Source organism: Crotalus tigris, unplaced genomic scaffold, assembly GCF_016545835.1.
Source record: "Crotalus tigris isolate CLP2741 ecotype Arizona unplaced genomic scaffold, ASM1654583v1 scf7180000017576.4783729, whole genome shotgun sequence".
NCBI classification, from domain to species: domain Eukaryota; kingdom Metazoa; phylum Chordata; class Lepidosauria; order Squamata; family Viperidae; genus Crotalus; species Crotalus tigris.
In genome coordinates this window covers 4,722,431-4,741,676 of record NW_024096487.1, presented here as the reverse complement: position 1 = coordinate 4,741,676, position 19,246 = coordinate 4,722,431, and the positions used below count along the sequence as shown (strand labels likewise).

The 19,246-nt window shown below is 38.1% G+C and overlaps 2 protein-coding genes across 4 annotated transcripts in view; one reads left to right on the top strand and one right to left on the bottom strand.

The window, feature by feature from the left end:
- Positions 1 to 19,246, bottom strand: part of LOC120315353 — a 119,389-nt gene that overhangs the window by 34,852 nt on the left and 65,291 nt on the right. The gene's annotated exons all lie outside the window — the stretch shown is intronic.
- LOC120315154 (mucin-5AC-like) lies at positions 5,123 to 17,249 on the top strand. 3 transcript variants are annotated; one of them, XM_039359035.1, is made up of 13 exons: positions 5,123 to 5,180; positions 5,287 to 5,364; positions 5,882 to 5,908; positions 6,621 to 6,683; positions 8,118 to 8,144; positions 9,448 to 9,471; positions 11,004 to 11,018; positions 11,561 to 11,608; positions 12,840 to 12,908; positions 13,166 to 13,408; positions 14,402 to 16,099; positions 16,769 to 16,801; positions 17,026 to 17,249. In XM_039359035.1, the coding sequence occupies exons 1-12, from the start codon at positions 5,154 to 5,156 to the stop codon at positions 16,775 to 16,777; spliced, it is 2,328 nt and encodes a 775-aa protein (XP_039214969.1). In that variant the 5' UTR covers positions 5,123 to 5,153; the 3' UTR covers positions 16,778 to 16,801; positions 17,026 to 17,249. The 3 variants fall into 3 exon arrangements, with proteins under 3 accessions (XP_039214969.1, XP_039214980.1, XP_039214959.1); XM_039359025.1 differs by having other exon boundaries at positions 5,125 to 5,180; positions 14,396 to 16,099; XM_039359046.1 differs by lacking the exon at positions 9,448 to 9,471 and having other exon boundaries at positions 5,124 to 5,180; positions 14,396 to 16,099.

The window sequence follows — 19,246 nt, the reverse complement described above, 5'->3', positions numbered from 1 at the left end:
TAGGGAACAATTTAATATGTGATGGCAGATCAGGTGGCTACCAATCTGCGTTATATGAGACATAATACTTTTTGTAATGCGAATAAGCCTGGGAGGTGGTTGGCTTATCAATTACGAAAGAAACAGAAGGCTAGGATTATAGAGAAAGTAAAATATAAAGGTACTGAGGTTTTTCAGCATAATTTGATTAAAAAGAGTTTTTTAGACTTTTATACAAAGTTATATTCAAGTGATAATATAAAGGGAATGGATATAGATAAATATTTACAATTAGTACACTTTCCTAAACTTTCTGAGGAACAACAAAATGGGATGAATTGTTTAATTACTGTGGAGGAAATTGGTTTAGCTATTAAGCAGTTAAAGGTGGGAAAGTCTCCAGGAACAGATGGATTGACGTCAATGTATTATAAAATTTTATCTGAAGAAATGATGGACCCATTAAAGGAGCTGTTTAATAGTATTTTGTTGGGAGCTCAAGTGCCCCCTTCCTGGAAAAGAGTGTTTATATCATTGATCCCGAAGGAGGATCAAGATCTTACAGAGCCTAAGAATTATAGGCCAATATCTTTGTTAAATGTAGATTATAAGATTTTCTCTAAAATTTTGGCAAACAGACTAATGCAGGTTATGAAGGATTTGATTCATAGTGATCAATCAGGATTTATAACAGGGCGATATATGAAATACAATGTAAGACAAATTATTAATTTAATTGAGTATTTGGATAAGAATAATCAGATTCCTGTGGCTTTTATATTTTTGGATGCCGAGAAAGCTTTTGATCAATTAGATTGGCAATTTTTATTCTCATTGGTAGAGAAAATGAATTTCGGGGATAAGTTTTTACATGCGCTTAAAGCTATATATCAGCAACAATCTGCTCAAATTGTTGTTAATGGGGGACTGACTGAAACTTTTAATATTGAAAAGGGAACAAGACAAGGATGTCCATTATCTCCATTGTTATTTGTTTTAACAATGGAGATTTTGTTGATTCAGATTCGAGAATCAACGGTACTCAAGGGTATAAAGATAAAAAAGAATAAATATAAATTGCGGGTTTTTGCGGATGATTTGTTTTAATTTTGGAACAACCGACTCAAGCGGTTGATTGTTTATTAGAACTTATAACCTAATTTGAAATTATATTATGATGCAGCCACCTTAACTTGGATAAGTGATTGGCTTAATTTAACAAATAAGGATATTCTTTCTCTTGAAGGGTGGGACTTAATGTATGGTTGGCATGCATATTTAATTTTTAATAAGAAAGTTGACCGGACCATATTTTGAGGAATGCTTTACTTCGAGTTTGGAAAAAGTATTATTATAGGTTAAATTATAAAATACCTATCTGGAGGATTCCTGGACATGCAATTGAGGGAATTTCTAAGGGGATGAATTTTGACAAAATTTCGTATAAAGAATTATTAATTTGGTCAGGTTTGGATTGGCATTTAAAATCTTTAGATGTATTAAGGCAAGAAAATATTTTACAATCATGGTTTCAGTACTTACAAATAGTGGATAGATGGACTTTAGATAAGAAAGAGGGAATAACATTAGAAGATGAAAATTTGGTAATTCAGATTAAAGATCAGAATCAGGCTCATATAAAAAGAATTTATAATGCTTTAATAGAATTAGATTCAGAAACAGAATTGGTTAAAGACTGTATGATTAAATGGGCTCAGAATTTCCAGGAACCGATCCCATTGGATTTATGGGAAATAATTTGGATCAGAAATGTTAAATTTACACAAGCTCAAAACTTGAGGGAAAATTTTTATAAAATGTTTTATAGGTGGCATCTAGATCCTAAAAAATTATCTTGTATGTACTCTAATTTACAACCCAAATGTTGGAGATGTGGCAACACGGATGCGACTTATCTTCACGTTTGGTGGAATTGTAAAAAGGTAAAGGCTTTTTGGATTATGATTTGGTGGAACATTCAAAATATTTTTAAAAGGAAGATAAAGTTTACTCCTCAATTATTCTTATTGGGTATTTTTGTGGATTTAGATGATAAAGAAACTATTTAATGTTGAATTTATTAACTGCAGTAAGGTTATTAGTAGGTTCATATTGGAAGAAAGATTCACTGCCTACTCTAGAAGAATGGATATTTAAAGTTTCTAATTTTGCAGAAATGGCAAAAATTTCTGCTTATTTAAAGGATCATACACAAGAAAGATATATTATTGTATAGAGAAGATGGATAGATTATATTCAGAAGAAGTATGGGACTATAAAGTTTCATTTATTTTATGAGTAAATTTTATAGTAAATGTTTTATAAGAGATTTGTTTATGATGATGTAATTTAAGGGGAGTTAAGGGCTAAGTATGATTTTTTTCTTTTCTTTTTTTCTTTTTTTTTTTGTATATTGTTAAGTTTGTTATTAATAACCCTGTACTCTGCTCTGGGAAGTGAGGGGGGGAGGTTGAGGGTGGGTGGATGGGTGAGTGGGAGGGTAAATAGGTAGAATAGGATAATGTAGATATGGTAATTTATGGAGAGGTGCTGCATGGGCATTTCCCCTATGCTGCATTCCTGTAGATGGTAAGAGGAGAAGGGGAGGGGAAGAGAGTAGTGAGGGGAGGAGAGAAAGAGGAGGGAAGTAGGGAAGGTATTGGAGAGGGTGGATGCAGCTTGGGGGGAATGAGCAAGCGGCACCTATGGTTATGGTTATGAATTTATTTTATTTTGTAAAGTGAATTTTGTTGTATAATTATGCTGGATAAATGGAAAATAAAAAATCTTTAATAAAAAAAAAGAAAAGTCTTTGTACCTTATCAATAATAGGGGAAGAGGACATGCCTTAAGTTTAACAGTCTCCCCTTGTCTTGAACAACTGGATAATGATCCGACTGCAGTTTTCAGGGAAATGTAGCCTCACCTTTGCAGACACCTATGACACTTTCAGATATTGTCCATGACACCCCTTTCAAAAAGTCTTCTTTCCATTCATCCATGGTCCCAAACACCTGGGATGGCACTAAGTCCTCATGGGAGCTTGAAATAAGATTTGGCAATCTTGGAAGTTTATTCATTTAGTGCCGACCCCATTGGGCCAAAAGTCAATCCATAGGGTTGTGAGTTTGAATGACTGATAGGATACAATAGCTACAGAAATAGCACTTAGACTGATATACCAGTCCATAGTGCTTTACAGCACACTCGGGCAGTTTAAAATGTCTGGATCCTCATTTTACTGACCTTGGAAGGCTGGAAGGCTGAGTCAACCTTAAGCTGGTCAGGATCGAACTCCAGGCTGTGGGCAGTGTTTGCCTGCAAAACTGCATTCTAACCACAATAAGACTGATTTGTACTCTGCATAAAGAAGTCACATAGATTGGATATGACCAACGCTCTAAGGGACAAAAAAAAAAAAAAAAAAAAGAGAAGAAGGCCTAAAGATTGCCAGCTTGCTGTGTCTTTTTGATCTCCAACCGTTTTCCCAGCAGGAGAAAAAAAATTTGGTGCTTTGTGTGCCTCAGATTCTGTTTCTGTACTTGCTTTTCTCTTCTCCTTTATAGATTTAATAAAATTACATCACCAAAGCGAATAAAACATCATAAAATAAACATTCAGAAAATAAATAGTTCCATAGTATCATAGCCAAAAAAAGGGAAAAGTGAGAAAATCAAAAGAGTATATGGCTGCTCAGTTAGTAATTATATAGTGGCTTCATTCTGACCTCACATTGAGCCAGAATGCTATTTTATCATCTTTTTGTTTCAATTTAAAAGACCCGTGAGTTAATCCCTGATCTTTAAATGTATCTTCAATTCCTGAAAATCAATGCATTTGGAAAGCAGCATATTTATTCCTCTGCTAGCATCACTCCCTTTTTAAATTTTATTTATTCAAAGTTTGTTCTGTGTATTTCATACCATAGGTACCATTTTTTTCATAAGGAGTAAAACAGTTTCTTAAAAATATTGTTACTCAGAAATTCTGTCTCCTAATGATCCATATCTACTGCAAATTTCATCCTCTTTAAATTTAACATTTTAAAGGAACAAAACTCTAAAATCATACATCAATTCCTTTGTAATTAAGCATGCTTTACTCTCTCACAGGGATCTAACATTCCTTCAAGTGGTATCCTTTTTAATTACGAAAATAAAAAAGGCTATAACTGTTTGGCTTCATTGTTTAACCCATGAGTTAGGGGTAGAGTGGGAAAATAGAATTTATTTATATCAAATCTATACCGAAGTGCAGAGATAGGAGTGCCTGAAAACCAGAGAATTTGATCATTTCTAGAGCATTCACTCAAGAAAACAGCTACAAAAGCCAGCTTTACCACTGACCATGAAAATATTGAAATGGTGAATAGCCTCTGTGCCTTATGACTATCCATCAATGGTATGATCCTTTGTTGAACAAATGTTCAAGATATCTAATGCAGCCTAGCACTTAGTATGGAAGCAGTGAAGGGCAACGAAAATATATTTGGATCCTGTGATGTGTCTATTCTGACAAAGATCAGTTTAGTGTAAGAAATGGTATTTCCTGTGACACTCTATAGAAGGAAGGGGAAAAAAAAAAGACTTTGAAGAAGCAGAATAAAAGGAATTTTGACATGTTTGAGCTTTGGTGTTGGAGAAAATGCTTGCGAAGACTATGGGCAGCCAAGAAAAACAAGCAAACAAACAAATAAACAAACAAACAGATTATCTCCCCAAAAAAAATAAAAACAGAGTTCTCACTTGAGGCACAGATGATTAGGCTAAAATTATTCTTCCTTGGACCCTTCCTTGTGAAGACCATTCTAGGAATCATGAAAGGAAAGACAAGCAGAAAACCAGTAGCATTTCCTCAAATTAGTTATCCATCCTACAATTCAGAAACCTGAAAGTTGGTAAAAGAATCCCTTTCCGTCTCATATCTTCCCCCCCCCCCAAGAATAAAAACAAATCACGGGAACTAAGATAAGATAATCAAAAGATGGGACAAAGATAAGATAAAGGCTTTGAAAGGTCACTAATGAACTTTCAGAATCTCTCCACTTGTTATCAGATAAATTAGAGGGTGAGGTTGCATCAATATTTTCTCACAAGTCAAGATCATACTAAAAAAAAAAAATAGAGAGAGAGGGTGGTGGAATGTTTCATTTGGCACCAGATCTTTCCTTCTGAATGAACCCTTCAAACCTTTCTCTGCAGGTAATTTGAAGGCATCATCAATTGCTCCTTTCAGTTTGGGCAGACTGGGTTGTGCTGATACATCAAGTAAAGATCTGTTCTTAACCGTACTTACTTTCTCATCAAGGGCTTCAAGCTGAGAGAAATGAAGCTGTCCTTTGTGGGTGCTGCCTTGTTGATTTCTGTGCTCAGCACAGATGCCCAGGTGAGATGAAACCTGCATTTTAGGAAAAGTAACTTGTGAGGTGGTAAAGACACCTCTGTGGCTCAAACCTTGTGGGTTAATCCGAGACTTAACTGCTCACTCTTGGATCCTACCAAAATCTTAAACATAATAAATAGGGATCAGGTAAAGTTCCACCAAGGAGATCCAGATTAACCTCATTAAAATTCATATGTAATTGGATAAACCCATTAGATCCCACACTTTTTCAAGGGGATTTCAAATATTCAATTAGACTGATGATCTGCCTCACATCAATGATTCTATTATGACCAGAAGGTTTGTTTTTTTTTACACAATTTAATAATGATAATTTATTATATAACTGAAATATCAGAAGGATTTGGCATGAATTGGAAAGATTTATCATATGTATGTGTGTGCATATATAAAAGCTGTATATACATATGTATGTCTATGCTTATATAAAAGAAAAAAAAACATAAGTTTGTATTTTATATATTTAAATGTTTGTGTGGTTTTTTCTTTCTTTCTGTAGTGGTCTTTTAGACATTTTGGCTTAACAGTAAGTATAACCTATGCCTGTTCCTATTGTACCAATTTAAGAGAAACTCCCCAAAATGATCTGACCCTGAAAATTTCAGGGTCCCATTCAGGGGTAGGGGATCCCACATCTGGGATAGGTATACTATCAAGGGTAGCTCTGGGGGATTGTGTTGAGACAGACACCGCTTGAGGACAGAGAAGGAAGATAGACATCTGGGATATTCTCCCTTCACTCCTTACTGCTGCAGGATCTTATAACAGAGTTTACTTAAAGTAAAAATAATGTGAAAACTACTAAGGTAGTCCTGATTTAGTAACCACAATTGGGACCAGCAAGTAAAGCAATTGCTAAAATCACATGTCTGTGATTACAATTTGATACAGGACCGTGATTACTGACCACATATAATGGCAAATCTGTGACTGGGAAAAAAATGCGATGAAAATTGCAACCATAGGCACTGGTCTCAGAGTGTTTTTGTTTTAAATCACCCCTATAATTCATTGAGGCAGTTGCTAACCAAGGGCTACCTGTAGCAACCTTTCCTAGAGTTGTTGTAAGGATAAAATTATACAAAACTTCTGTATGTACTATTTAGAGGCTTTCAGAGAAAATGCAGAATGTAAACATTATTTATTAAGATTATTCTGGATGCCTATAAGCTTTGCCTAGGAAGGATATTAAGGTCATCCATAGAACTGGTTTGTAATGTATCTTTCAATTTCTATAGGGGAATCCTGGCTTCAGAGATGATGCTTATATTGGAAACTCTGTTCTACAGCACTCTCCATTTGTAAGTATGAGTTTCTGCGTGCCCTTTTATTTTCTTTGCCTTTGTTGAAGAATAGGCTCTCTGCTTATAGTCTGAAGTTCCCAAATTCTGTTTCAATTACTTCCTACCTAGGAGTACTGTGGGATTAAGATAACTGTTAAGAGTTTGGTGATTATCAAGAGAACCCACAAAGCATAATCAAAAACACACACACAGAGACATAAAATAATTTTGATCACTATAGTCACCATCTTGACTATTTGACCATACCCTGAAGTTACCTTTGCTCACATTTCTCTCCACTGCATCCCAAACAATTGGGGTTCAGATCCACAACCCAAAATACTGTTTTTATCCATTTTGAAGTCACATCTCCATATTTGTTTACTATATTTAGTTATTACCTGTTTATAAAGAGGTTATACTGTACTGTACTCTGAAACAAAGTACTACCTTTTGAGGAGATTTTGGTCTTTTAAAACTTGAAATTTTGGTTCTATTTTTTTCTTTAGCGACTTAATATTGTTTTTTTTTTTTGGGGGGGGGGTAAAGTGTGCTCTTAGAGCTGGCAGCCTTGTTTAGCATTTAAAGAAATTTCTGCTTGCCTTTTTGTATCTTGTGCTGTTTTCACTCTCCGTCTTTCTAAATACGTGTAATTGTTTGGGAAAATCTTATGCATTTGTTAAAGTTCTTTGTCTCTTTATATTTGGGTTTCAAATGCAAATTTATTATTCTGTTTATTAAATTTATATCCTGCCTATCTCACCATTAAAAACAACTCTGAATTACTGGAATATAAGAAAGATTTGGTGGCACAAATATTATGGTCATACATCCATGTGTATGTATATTCTGAGAGAGAGAGAGAGAGAGAGAGAGAGAGAGAGAGAGAGAGAGAGAGAGAGAGAGAGAGAGAGACTGAGAGAGAGAGACTGCAAGTTTGCATTTTATATCAATTAAATGCCTATATAAAGAAGTATAAAAACTATTTCACCAAGGAAGAAATCCATGTTTTTCTTTTTTCCTGCAGTGGTTTCTTAGGCATTTTGGCTCAGCAGCCATTTTGCCTGCTCCTATTGTACCCATTAGAGAGACCCCCCCACACACAAATATCTGGCCTTGAAATCCTGGGGCCTCATAGTCTTGCTCCCAAATCATTTGGGTGTCTATAGAGATATTTATTATTTTATTTATTTAATTTATAAGCTGCCCAACTCACACTTAAAAGTAACTATGAGCTTATGTAGTTTATTATATATCTGAAACACAAAAAAGATCTGCAGGCCTAAATATTATGCGCGCGCACACACACACACACACACACACACACACACCATGTGCATATATAGGCTTATATGAGAGACAGAGAGAATGGATGTTTGCCTTTTGTATATTTAAATGTCTATTACAGCTATTTTGCCAAGAATGAAAGTCATGTTTTTCTTCTTTCTGCAGTGGCCTTTTAGACACTTGGACTCATCAGTGAGTATAACTTTTGCCTGCTCATATTATACCTATTTGAGAAAACCCCCAAAAGTACCTGGCCACGAAAATATTAGGGTCCCATTCAAGGTTAGAGGGTCCCAAATCTGGGTAGGTAGGTGCTTTGTGAAGCATAGCCTTGTGGATTGGGATGAAGCAGGGGGTGGTGGGTGGGAAGACAGACCTCTCATTTTGGTCACCACGATATAAAAAAGATGTTGAGACTCTAGAAAGAGTGCAGAGAAGAGCAACAAAGATGATCAGGGGACTGGAGGCTAAAACATATAAGGAAATGCTGCTGGAATTGGGTATGTCTAGTTTAATGAAGAGAAGGACTAGGGGGGACATGATAGCAGTGCTCCAATATCTCAGGGGCTGCCACAAAGAAGAGGGAGTCAAGCTATTCTCCAAAGCATCCAAAGGCCGGACAAGAAGCAACGGATGGAAACTAACCAAGAAGAGAAGCAACCTAGAGCTAAGGAGAAATTTCCTGACAGAACAATCAACCAGTGGAACAACCTGCCTCCAGAAGCGGTGAATGCTCCAACATTGGGAGTTTTTAAGAAGAGACTGGACAGCCATTTGTCTGAAATGGTATAGGGTTTCCTGCCTGAACAGGGGGTTGGACTAGGTCCCTTCCATCATCATCATCATCATCATCATCATCATCATCATCATCATCATCATCATCTATTATTACTATTATTATTATTATTATGGATCATCGCACAGTCAGCCAGATGTTCAGACTGGATTTGGCATTTTGTCTACCTATCGAGTCCTTACCCAGGCCCTGGGATAGGCAGATGTGGATGTTTGATGGTATTACAGGTATCGTCGCAGGATGGAAGCAGTTCCTAATAAGGCCGCCTTTTGCAATTTACTAATAGCGAATTTGTCAATGCCAATGGTGTTCAAGTGGTGCTCCAGTTGTTTTGGGATTGCACCCAAGGAGCCTATGACTATTGGTACTACCCTTGCTTGCTTTTGCCACAGTCTTTCTATTTCTATTTGTAGGTCTTTGTATTTTGTTATCTTCTCCAGTTCTATTCTGCTGTACTATTGTTGTTGTTGTTGTTGTTGTCATTGTCGTTGTTGTTGTTGTCGTTGTTGTTATTATTATTATTATTATTATTATTATTATTATTATTATTATTATTATTATCTTTAGCTGCCCTTTCCCAGATTAGAGGATTCTCAGATGCTCTTTGCAGGATTTTTCACTTTTTATGGAAAAATTGACAAAAAGAAAAGTATTTGTCCCCTCACTCTATGTCTTTATGTGTTTGGTGTTTGTCCATAGGATCACTTTAGACCTGAAAAGCTGGTGAGTTCTTATCTTGTTTCTACCAGTTTTAGATGCTTGTTCCCTTTGGTTTTGCTTGCTCTGGAATCTCAGATCTGCCCCACTGCAAAAATTCAAGAAGCTTTCTTTCAAAGTAAAAGAAGCATTAAAAGAACATTTAACGATCAGCTTCCAAGCGGAAGGAGAAGATAAACGTTGAATAATATAAGTGTATGATTAGTGTTGTATTTGTTTTCAGAAAGATTATTTAAAGAACCAGATTCAAACAATTCAAATGGGAGTGTTATTAAAAGTATACATTACTACATTGTATAAAAAATAGATAAAAATCTACAATAGAAGTAATAAGATTAAAAAATTAAAAATATCATTATTCATATCACACATCTAACAATGCAGGCTCTAAACTTTTCCAAAATTGTGCTCTAACCAATCACGCAGCAAGCAGAATTTGTCTGTATATTTGAAAGATGTCTGGTTTATTTACATAAATCAAACAATGCAAAGACTTTCATTGTAAAAGGTTTTGTACAGAGATTTCTTTCCAAAATATAAGTTCAATATTTGAGATGATGGAGAGATCCAGTCATTTTCTCTCATGGCAGGCAAAAATACACAGATAATAAATATAATCAAATATGAAAATAAACTGCAATTACTTTGCTTGATTCATAAGCATTTATAGAAGTTCCATCAGTTTGTCCCTAGTGCTTTCCCATTAGTTTTCCATCTATGTATAAAGCAATATCTTAAGAATGGCATGCTTTTTATTTTACATCATTAGGAGTTCTCTTTCTGGAAGCACCTGGACTTTTTCAATGACCATTCCTGAAATTATCTAAGAAGAGTTACTGAAATGTATTCAGTGTTGCTCATATGTATTTAATGTTGCTCAGTTAATTGTTAGAACAATTAATCAGTGGAACAACCTGCCTCCAGAAGCTGTGATTGCTCCAACACTGGAAGTTTTTAAGAAGAGACTGGACAGCCATTTGTCTGAAATGGTATAAGGTTTCCTGCCTGAGCAGGGGGTTGGATTAGAAGACCTCCAAGGTCCCTTCCAACTCCATTATTATTATTATTATTATTATTATTATTATTATTGTTGTTGTTGTTGTTGTTGATGATGATGATGATGTTGTTGTTGTTATATAGTTTAGACAAGTTCATACAGAAAGACCTATATTTTTCCCTTCTACTTCCTTGTAAACTGAGTTCAAAAACTTTCCCAAGCGTTTGGAATCACCCACCTGCTTGAATAATATACTTCTCACACAATACAGCAAAGGAAATCTGATATAATATCATAAACTCAGTTGTGGCTATATGATTTTACACCTTGTGACTATATCATTTAGCAACCGAGTTGCCAGTTCCAGTTCTGAACACTAGACGAGGGCTACTAAACACAAACATGGAGTGTGTTAAAAAGATTGGGAATCCTCTGTCTCTTCTTAAAATTGTTTTCGTCCTGTAGCAAGGGAACTGCAATTAAACAAGAGTTAAAGGTTCTTTCTAAATATTGTGTCTCTCTCTCTCTTTTTGTTTGCTAGATCCATTTGATGGGTGTAAGTATATGGAAATATTTATTATCATTTACTGCTTTCTATATCAGACCCCAAACTTCAGGTGGAACAATTGAAATGATGTATTCCTGAACAGAAGCATCAAGTTTAATTCTCACCCCCCATCCCCAAGTTGAAGAGATATGGGTCAGATTCATGGATAGCATTAAGTGTTAAAGCAGCTGTTGTGAAATATGACAGCCACACTCTTGGCTTTGCATTATAGACATATGAAACCCACCATGATTTAAAATAACAGTAGAAAGATATTAAGCTAAGCAGTGTTGGACCTGGTTAGAATTTGGATGGGTGAGGATTAGGAGACACCAGGGAAGCACTCTTGAATGGGAAGTCACTTGCCTAGCACTGCCAAGGAAACTCTTGAAATCATTGGACCCAAGAACAGCTTTAATTTTTATTGATTCTCGGAAGCCAAAGGGAGTGTTAGGTAATAGAAGGAATGGCTTCATTTCTCCAATTTGAAGGACAGGTGAAGGAAAATGCAATGCAAGGTAACTCTCTCTGTTTTTCCTTCTTTATATTAGAAATTAGTTGAAATCTGCAAAAAGATCTTTGACCAGAGGAGGCCATGGGTAAGCTACATGAGGGAAAAAAATATGAATATATTCCAAGGGTTGATTTGGTTAGAGGAACAATGAAGGGCTTTTGAGTGAAGAACCACTAGCAGCTATATTGTTAAACTTGGAAGCCGTATGGTGGTTCTTTATTTCAGGAAGAATTCTGGGAACAGCCAACATGTCTGGGCTGCTAGGAGAAACTTTAGAGCAGCTGGGACCAGTTTCATGGAAGACAATTTTTCCATGGACTGGGGGGGGTGGGTGGGTGGGTACAGGACGATTCAAGTGCATTACATTTGCCCACTCACCTGCTGCTCACCTCCAGCTGTGCAGCCCAGTTCCTATAAACCATGAACCAGTACTGGACTGTGGCCTGGTGGTTGGGGACCCCTGCTTTGAAGTACTTATTCAGCAATGTCCAGGAGCAAGATGGTATACATGGCACTACAATGCCCTTTTTCTTCCTGTCCTCCCCTCCAAAAAAAACCTCTTTGGTTCTGCTTCTTGCTAGCAGAAATGGAGTTGGCCCTGCCACTGTTAAGATGAAGAAGCTGTCTTAGGATGGTGAACCACAAGAAACAGAGAATGGGCAGCAAGCCCTCCCCTTCTGCCTTCTGGAACCACTGCTTCGCTTTTTCAGAAGTGGGAAGCTCTTTGAGCCGTATAGGGTAGACCAGAGGTAGGCAACCTTGGCTCTTTTATGACTCGTGGACTTCAACCCCCAGAATTCCTGAGCCAGCATGGCTCAGCTTGGAAACCTCTCCCTTGCTCCTCAGCATGGCTTGCTCAGGAATTCTGGGAGCTGAAGTCCACAAGTCATAAAAGAGCCAAGGTTGCTTACCCTTGGGGTAGATAAACACAGTTTTATTGCCCCAGAATATGAGATACAAGATTTACCCCTCCCCTCTTCCCTTATTTAGTAATTTCGACCATTGACTTTTTCACAGGACCAGAGTTATGTTCACAATAGATTCCAGAATCACAGCCAGTCTGGGGCCTTCATTCTTATTTAGCCAAATATAGCTCATAACGTTCTTTTCTATCAGTGCAGGAAAATGTGAAGTATCTGTTTGTTGGAGAGTAGTTGGGGAAGGCTGGAGGTCCACATCTGTTTCCCTCAATAGCCCCCAAATCCAAACTCTTGAGGATTTAATTTCTCAGCTTTTTCTATGCAGTCATATCCAGGTTAGCTCTGTGATAAATTTGTCGCTTGCTAAGTTTACACTTAGTTGTTTATTTTTTACAGGAGCCCAGAAGGAACCATTTGAGAATAATGCCAACATTTAAGATATGCTGCAGAAATCCTTTGAACCTGGTAAATATTTGGAATGCAAGTTCTAGGCACCTCCAGGATGCAGTGCTGCTGGGAACTGTAATCCACCACAGTGGGAGGGCAGAAAGAGACGTGTCCTGGGACAGGGGGAAAACTCCTGTCACTCATCTCTGCAGGACAGCGTCTGGGAGGAGATACATCCATGGGCTTCCATGTGGTTGATGGGTTTTCTTTAATGGGGATTGTTGAGATTAGTCACTCTATTTTGATTTTTCTGTTCTGATTGTTTCATTCTGCAGTATCATCGACCTTCTCTATCCACATATAATTATCCTGGTTTTCCACAAGGCTACCCTTTTTATCCTCAAGGTTTCCCATTTTATCCCCAAGGCTACCCTAGTTATCTTCAAGACTACTCTGATGTAGGCACTGCTCAACAATCTTTACCTGTCGCCATCCAACCATTTGGGTCTGCTGTCCCTCATTACTATCCACTCTTTTCTATGTATCCTGGAATAGCTTCACCTGACTATTCTGACATAGTGAGTATGCTTTTTTTTTCAAATTGTTATAGTTGTGTCCTAAACTATAGTGACCAGGGAAGTGAGGAAGGCTTTGTTTGTTGGTCTGCATATTGCTTAAGTTTTAAACATTTCCTTTGTCATGGACATAACTTCCAATTTATGCAATTTTGAATTTTGTATAAGCAGATATGAGCAGTGAAATTGAAAGGAATTTTGTTGCTCTAAGATAGTAATACTCAACCTTGACAACTTTAAGATGTGTGGAATTCAACTCCCCAAATTCCTCAGCTACAAGGGGAATTATGCAGCTTCCCTCTTCTCTTATCTAGTAATTACAACCATTTTTTGACTTCTCCATCACACCACAGATACAGTACTTCATAGGTTCTAGAACCACAGTATTAGATCCTGAATCCTGTTTAGCCAAGCACAGTTAAACATTCATAAGAGCTTGTCCTGCCAGAACAGGGACGTTGGAAGCATTTGTTTGCTGGAAGGAAGTTGAGGAAGGCTGGAGAGGCAGATCTGTCTTCCCTGACAGTCCCAAAATCCAAGCTCTTGCAGAAGACTAAATTTCCCAATGTTTTCTATGTATCCAGCTCCCTGCAATGAAGTGGATTTAAATCCTTCAAAGTTAGTATTGTGATAAGCCTGTCCCTCTTTAAAGCTACACTTGGTGGTTTGTTATTTACGGGAGCCCAGATGGAATCATTTGGGGATAGTCCCAACTCTTAGAATGTGCAGTGGAAGTCAGTTGTACCGGTAAATGTTTGGGATGCAAGTTCCAGGCAGCTCCAGGAAGTAATGCTAACCTACCAGTGTAGGAGGGCAGAAAAAGAGGTAGAGGAAAATTTATGTAACCCATCTTTGCTGGACAGCCACTGGAAGGAGAAGCATTCACAGGCTTCAGTATGGTTGGTAGATTTTTAAAATGAGCTTCATAGAAAACAATTGACATCAATTACTATATCTTGTGGTTTTATTCCCCTTATCTCTGTTCTGCAGCAACAGTCTAAACATTGGAATCCATCTGTCATTAATAAGGATCATAGTTCACATCCCCAAGAACCTTTCCTTGCACAATATGTGTCTGCTGCCCAACTTCAAACTGGGTCTATTCCTCCTGCTCTTCATAGTCCTCAGTATTCTGGTGGTTCTGCATTGTCTCTCCCTACTCAACCTGTCCCTCCTGCCTTTGCACAACGTTCCCCTGCTGTCTTTGCTCAACCTGCCACTGGTGCCTTGATAAAGTGTACTTATAGTGCTTTTGGAGAACAGATTGTTCCTACTTTTGGATCACATGGCCATGTTGCCTCTGCACAACATGCCCATTCAGTTTTTGTGCAACCTGAGCCTGCTGTCTTTACAAAACCTAAGCCTGCGGCCTCTGCACAACCTAACCCTGTTCCGTCTACACAATCTGACACTGCTGCTGCTGTACAATCTAACCTGGTAGCTTCTGCACAATCTGACTCTGCTACCACTGCACAATCTGATACTACTGCCTCTGCACAATCTGATACTGGCACCTCTGCACAAAATGCTTCTGCTGACTCAGCACCACCTACCCCTGCTCCCTTAGCAAAACATACCCATGTTTCTGTTGCCCAACGTAACCGTACTACCAGGACACAACGTAACCGTGTGGCCTCTAAACGACGTGTCCATCCTACCTCTGCACAACTTGCCCCCACTGCTGCTGTACAACCTAACCTGGCTGCCTCCACACAACCTAACCTGGCTGCCTCTGTGCAACCTGACCCTGCTCCCTTGATACAACATGTTTCTTTTGACTCAGCACAACCTACTCCTGCTCCCTTAGCAAAACATGCTCCTGCTGCTTCTGCACAATCTGACACTGCTGCCTTGACACAACATGCTTCTGCTAACTCCATACAACCTACCCCTGCTCCCTTAACAAAACATACACATGTTTCTGTGACACAACGTAACCATACTACCAGGACACAACGTAACCGTGCTGCCTCTAGACGACGTGTCCGTCCTACCTCTGCACAAAGTGTCTATCCTGCCTCTGCACAACCTGCCCCCACTGCTGTTGTGAAACCTAACCTGGCTGTCTCCACCCAATCTACTCCTGCTCCCTTAGCAAAACCTACCCCTGCTCCCTTAGCAAAACATACCCATGTTTCTGTGGCACAACGTAACCGTACTAGCAGGACACAACGTAACCGTGCAGCCTCTAAACAACGTGTCCGTCCTACCTCTATACAAAGTGTCCATCCTGCCTCTGCACAACCTGCCCCCACTGCTTTTGTGAAACCTAACATTGCTGCCTCCACCCAATCTACACCTGCTCCCTTAGCAAAACATACCCCTGCTCCCTTGACACAACATGCCTCTGCTAATTCAGCGCAAGCTACTCCCGCTCCTTTGGCACAAGCTACCCCTGCTTCCTTGGCAAAACACACCCCTGCCGCCTTAGCACAATCTGACCCTGATGCCTTGACACAACATGCCTATATTGACTCAGCACAACCTTTCCCTGTTCGCTCAGCACAATCTACCCCTGCTCCCTTGGCAAAAGGTACCCCTGCTGCCTTGGTACAACCTAGCCCTACTTCCTCTGCTTCCTCTGCTGCTCAATCTCCTAATACATCCACATTGCCTGCCTCGGGAGAACGTGAATCTGCTGCCTCTGGAACAACTGGTAACTCTGGCAAAGAGACTTCTGCCTCCAAAGTTCAGGTAAGTATGTAAATTTGCCAATTCTGAGCTTTATTGCTGGGCTTTATTCCTGGCCATCCCCAGCACAATTTAAGACTTCTGCAACAAATTATTTCTGACGGAAATATCTTTTGGGGTATGTTGATATACAGGTAACATCTGTTCTTTTAGTCTCCTAAAGATATAACTGAGCTAGTGAGAAATTTCACTTCTGTTCCCAGGGAAATATCTTTGGGCTAGTATAGTTGAACAATAGGTATAAACCCATGTTTTCCAGAAAATAAGACCGAGTCTTATATTAATTTTTTCTCCAAAAGATGCATTAGGGCTTATTTTCAGGGAAATACAGTACTAAATGTGTCTGTCTGGCTGACGATCTTAACTGGGGCTTAGTTTGGGGTAACGCTTATATTACGTGCATCCCGAAAAATCATGCTAGGGCTTATTTTCTGGTTGGGTCTTATTTTCAGAGAAACAGGGTAATATGTGTACAGGTAGAGAGCCAGGCTTCTCTGCAGAATATTCTAGGGATGAATCAGTTTAGCCAGTATTGGAATACAATTACAATTATTCCCCACTGCACCTATTGTAGCAATTAAACAATACATTTTTCCTAGTAACATCCACAAGAGAATAACACTCCAGTGATTTAGCATGTGCCAAATTGCTTTTCTGTTTTATTTTTTCCAGGAAATCTAAATCAAAGCATCCCCCTACGCAAAGGTACTCTTTGTTTTAGTAAAGATACACTGTGCAGATTTCTCCCAGGATTTATAATTATTTGCTTTTTGATATGTAGATTATTTCGGGTGGTTGACATTGAGGGTAAGGGGAGGTTGAAGGCAACATTTTGAAATATCAGCTGCCTGCTATGATGGATGGGTAAAAGCCAACTGCATACTCTTTTTTTGGCCAAGGATTTTAATTTTCACATATTTTTTTTCTAGATCCAGCAACTACATTTGGGAGAAGAAAATCCAGAGCCCCCCCCCATAAGTCTTTGTCTTTCCAGCTTCCCCGATTTTCCTTCCCAATCAAGTTTCAAATGGGGAATTACAACTTTCTTCAAAGGACTCCAGTAGTTATACTGATTTGGGGACACTTTCTCTTAATTGTGAACACTAGAGCCTCTACAGGAATAAACATTTACAAATTAACATGTGCAGCATTATCACAGTATCGTCTTTATCATTGTGCTTTGAATAGTATCATTTTCCCAAGATTATAGTGATTGATGTTCAAGCTTGGTTGATTCTGATAAAGAAAACCTAATGACAAAACCATCATCCAAATGTACTTTGAGCTTAATGCCACAAACAACATATTTATGCCATATTTTTGTTACATTTCTGTAAAGCTGAAGTCCACACATCTTAAAGGGTTGAGAAACATTGATTTATAGGCACTTATCATTTTAGAGGGAGAACCCAAGCAAAAAATGATGAAAATGCTCTCCTATCATTATTCCTTTTTTTGATGATTCCACGGGATGACAATCTTTGCTATTTCAGTGTACCTTCAATCCCTAAAAATCAGTGCATTTGGAAAGGAATGTATTTATTCCTCCACCAGAATTGCTTCCCTTTTGAACTTTATTCGTTCGAAGTTTATTTTGTGTATTTCAACACCACAGATGCTATTTTTTGCAAACAAAACCTATAAGAAGTAAAACAGTTTCTTTTTTTTAAAAAAAAAATGTATCACTCAGAAATGCTGTCTCATAATGATCTACCTCCACTGCAAATTCCTGTTTAGATTTAACATTTTAGAGGAACATTGCTCTAAAATCATACATCAATTCCTTTAAATTTAGCCTGCTTTACTCTCTCACAGAGATAATTTTCCTTCAAATGGTATCCTTTTTAATTACTAAAAATAAAAAGGTTAGAGTGGAATTTAGTTACACCAAATCTATACCGAACTACGGAGGTAGGGGTGCCTGAAAGGCAGAGGATTTGATAATTTCTAGAGTGCTAACTCAAGAAAACAGTTTCAAAAGCCAGCCTTACCACTGACCCTGAAAATATTGAAATGGTGAATAGCTTGTGTGCCTTATGACCATCAATCAACAGTATGATGAACAAGCATTCAAGAGATCTAACACAGCCTAGCACTTAGTAGGGACGTAATGAAGGCCATTGAATAGATATTTGGATCCTGTGATGTGTCTATTCTGACAAAGATCAGATTAGTGCAAGAAATGGTATTTCCTGTGACACTCTATGGAAGGAAGAAAAAAAAAATGGACTTTGAAGAATCAGAATAAAAAGAGTCTTGTCACTTTTGAGCTTTGATGTTGGGAAAAATGCCCAGGAAGACTATGGGCAGCCCAGAAAAACAAACAGATTATCCACAAAAAAAAAAAAAAAAAAAAAAAAAAAAAAAAAAAAAATCAAACCAGAGTTCTCACTTGAGGCACAAATTCTCAAAGTCTTTATCTGGGACTCATGTGAAGACCTGTCTCTAATAATAGGAATCCTGAAAGGAAAGAGGATCAGCAGCAAGGGGATTGAACTTGATTTCAGGGGTGATGAGTGCCACATTATAAGATTCCAAGGACCAGGTTAGCAACAATTGTCCTGGAGAAAATCTATATATGTGGCTGCTTAAAGCTGACACCAGTGGTGGGATTCAGCTGGTTTGCACCACTTCGGCAGAACGGGTAGCTAATTTTTTGTTGCTGAGGCCCAGAATGGACTTCTGGAAGCGGCATCCACACAGAGAACTGGTTGCTCACATATTTGAATCCCACCGCTGGTTGACCCTGATTTGATGACAATGAATCAATCAATCAATCAAAGCTCTGGATCTGACTTTAAAAGCAGTGCAGCTATCCCACCACTGTATATAGACCTTCTCAAATCTTTCCCCCACTGAGAATGAAAATAAATCACAGGACCTTATGTAAGATCATCAAAAGATGGGACAAAGATAAGATAATTGAAGGATAAGACAAACCACGACAAAGGTTTTGAAAGGTCACAAATGGCCTTTCAGAAATCTCTCCACTTTGTTTGTCATCAGATAAATCAATATTTTCCTGCAAGTCAAGTTCATTATCAGAAAAATAATATAAAGGGCAGATGAATGTTTCAGTTGGCACTAAATCCTTCCATTGATAAATTAATCCTTCTGACCTTTCTCAACTGATAAGATAAGTTGAAAGCA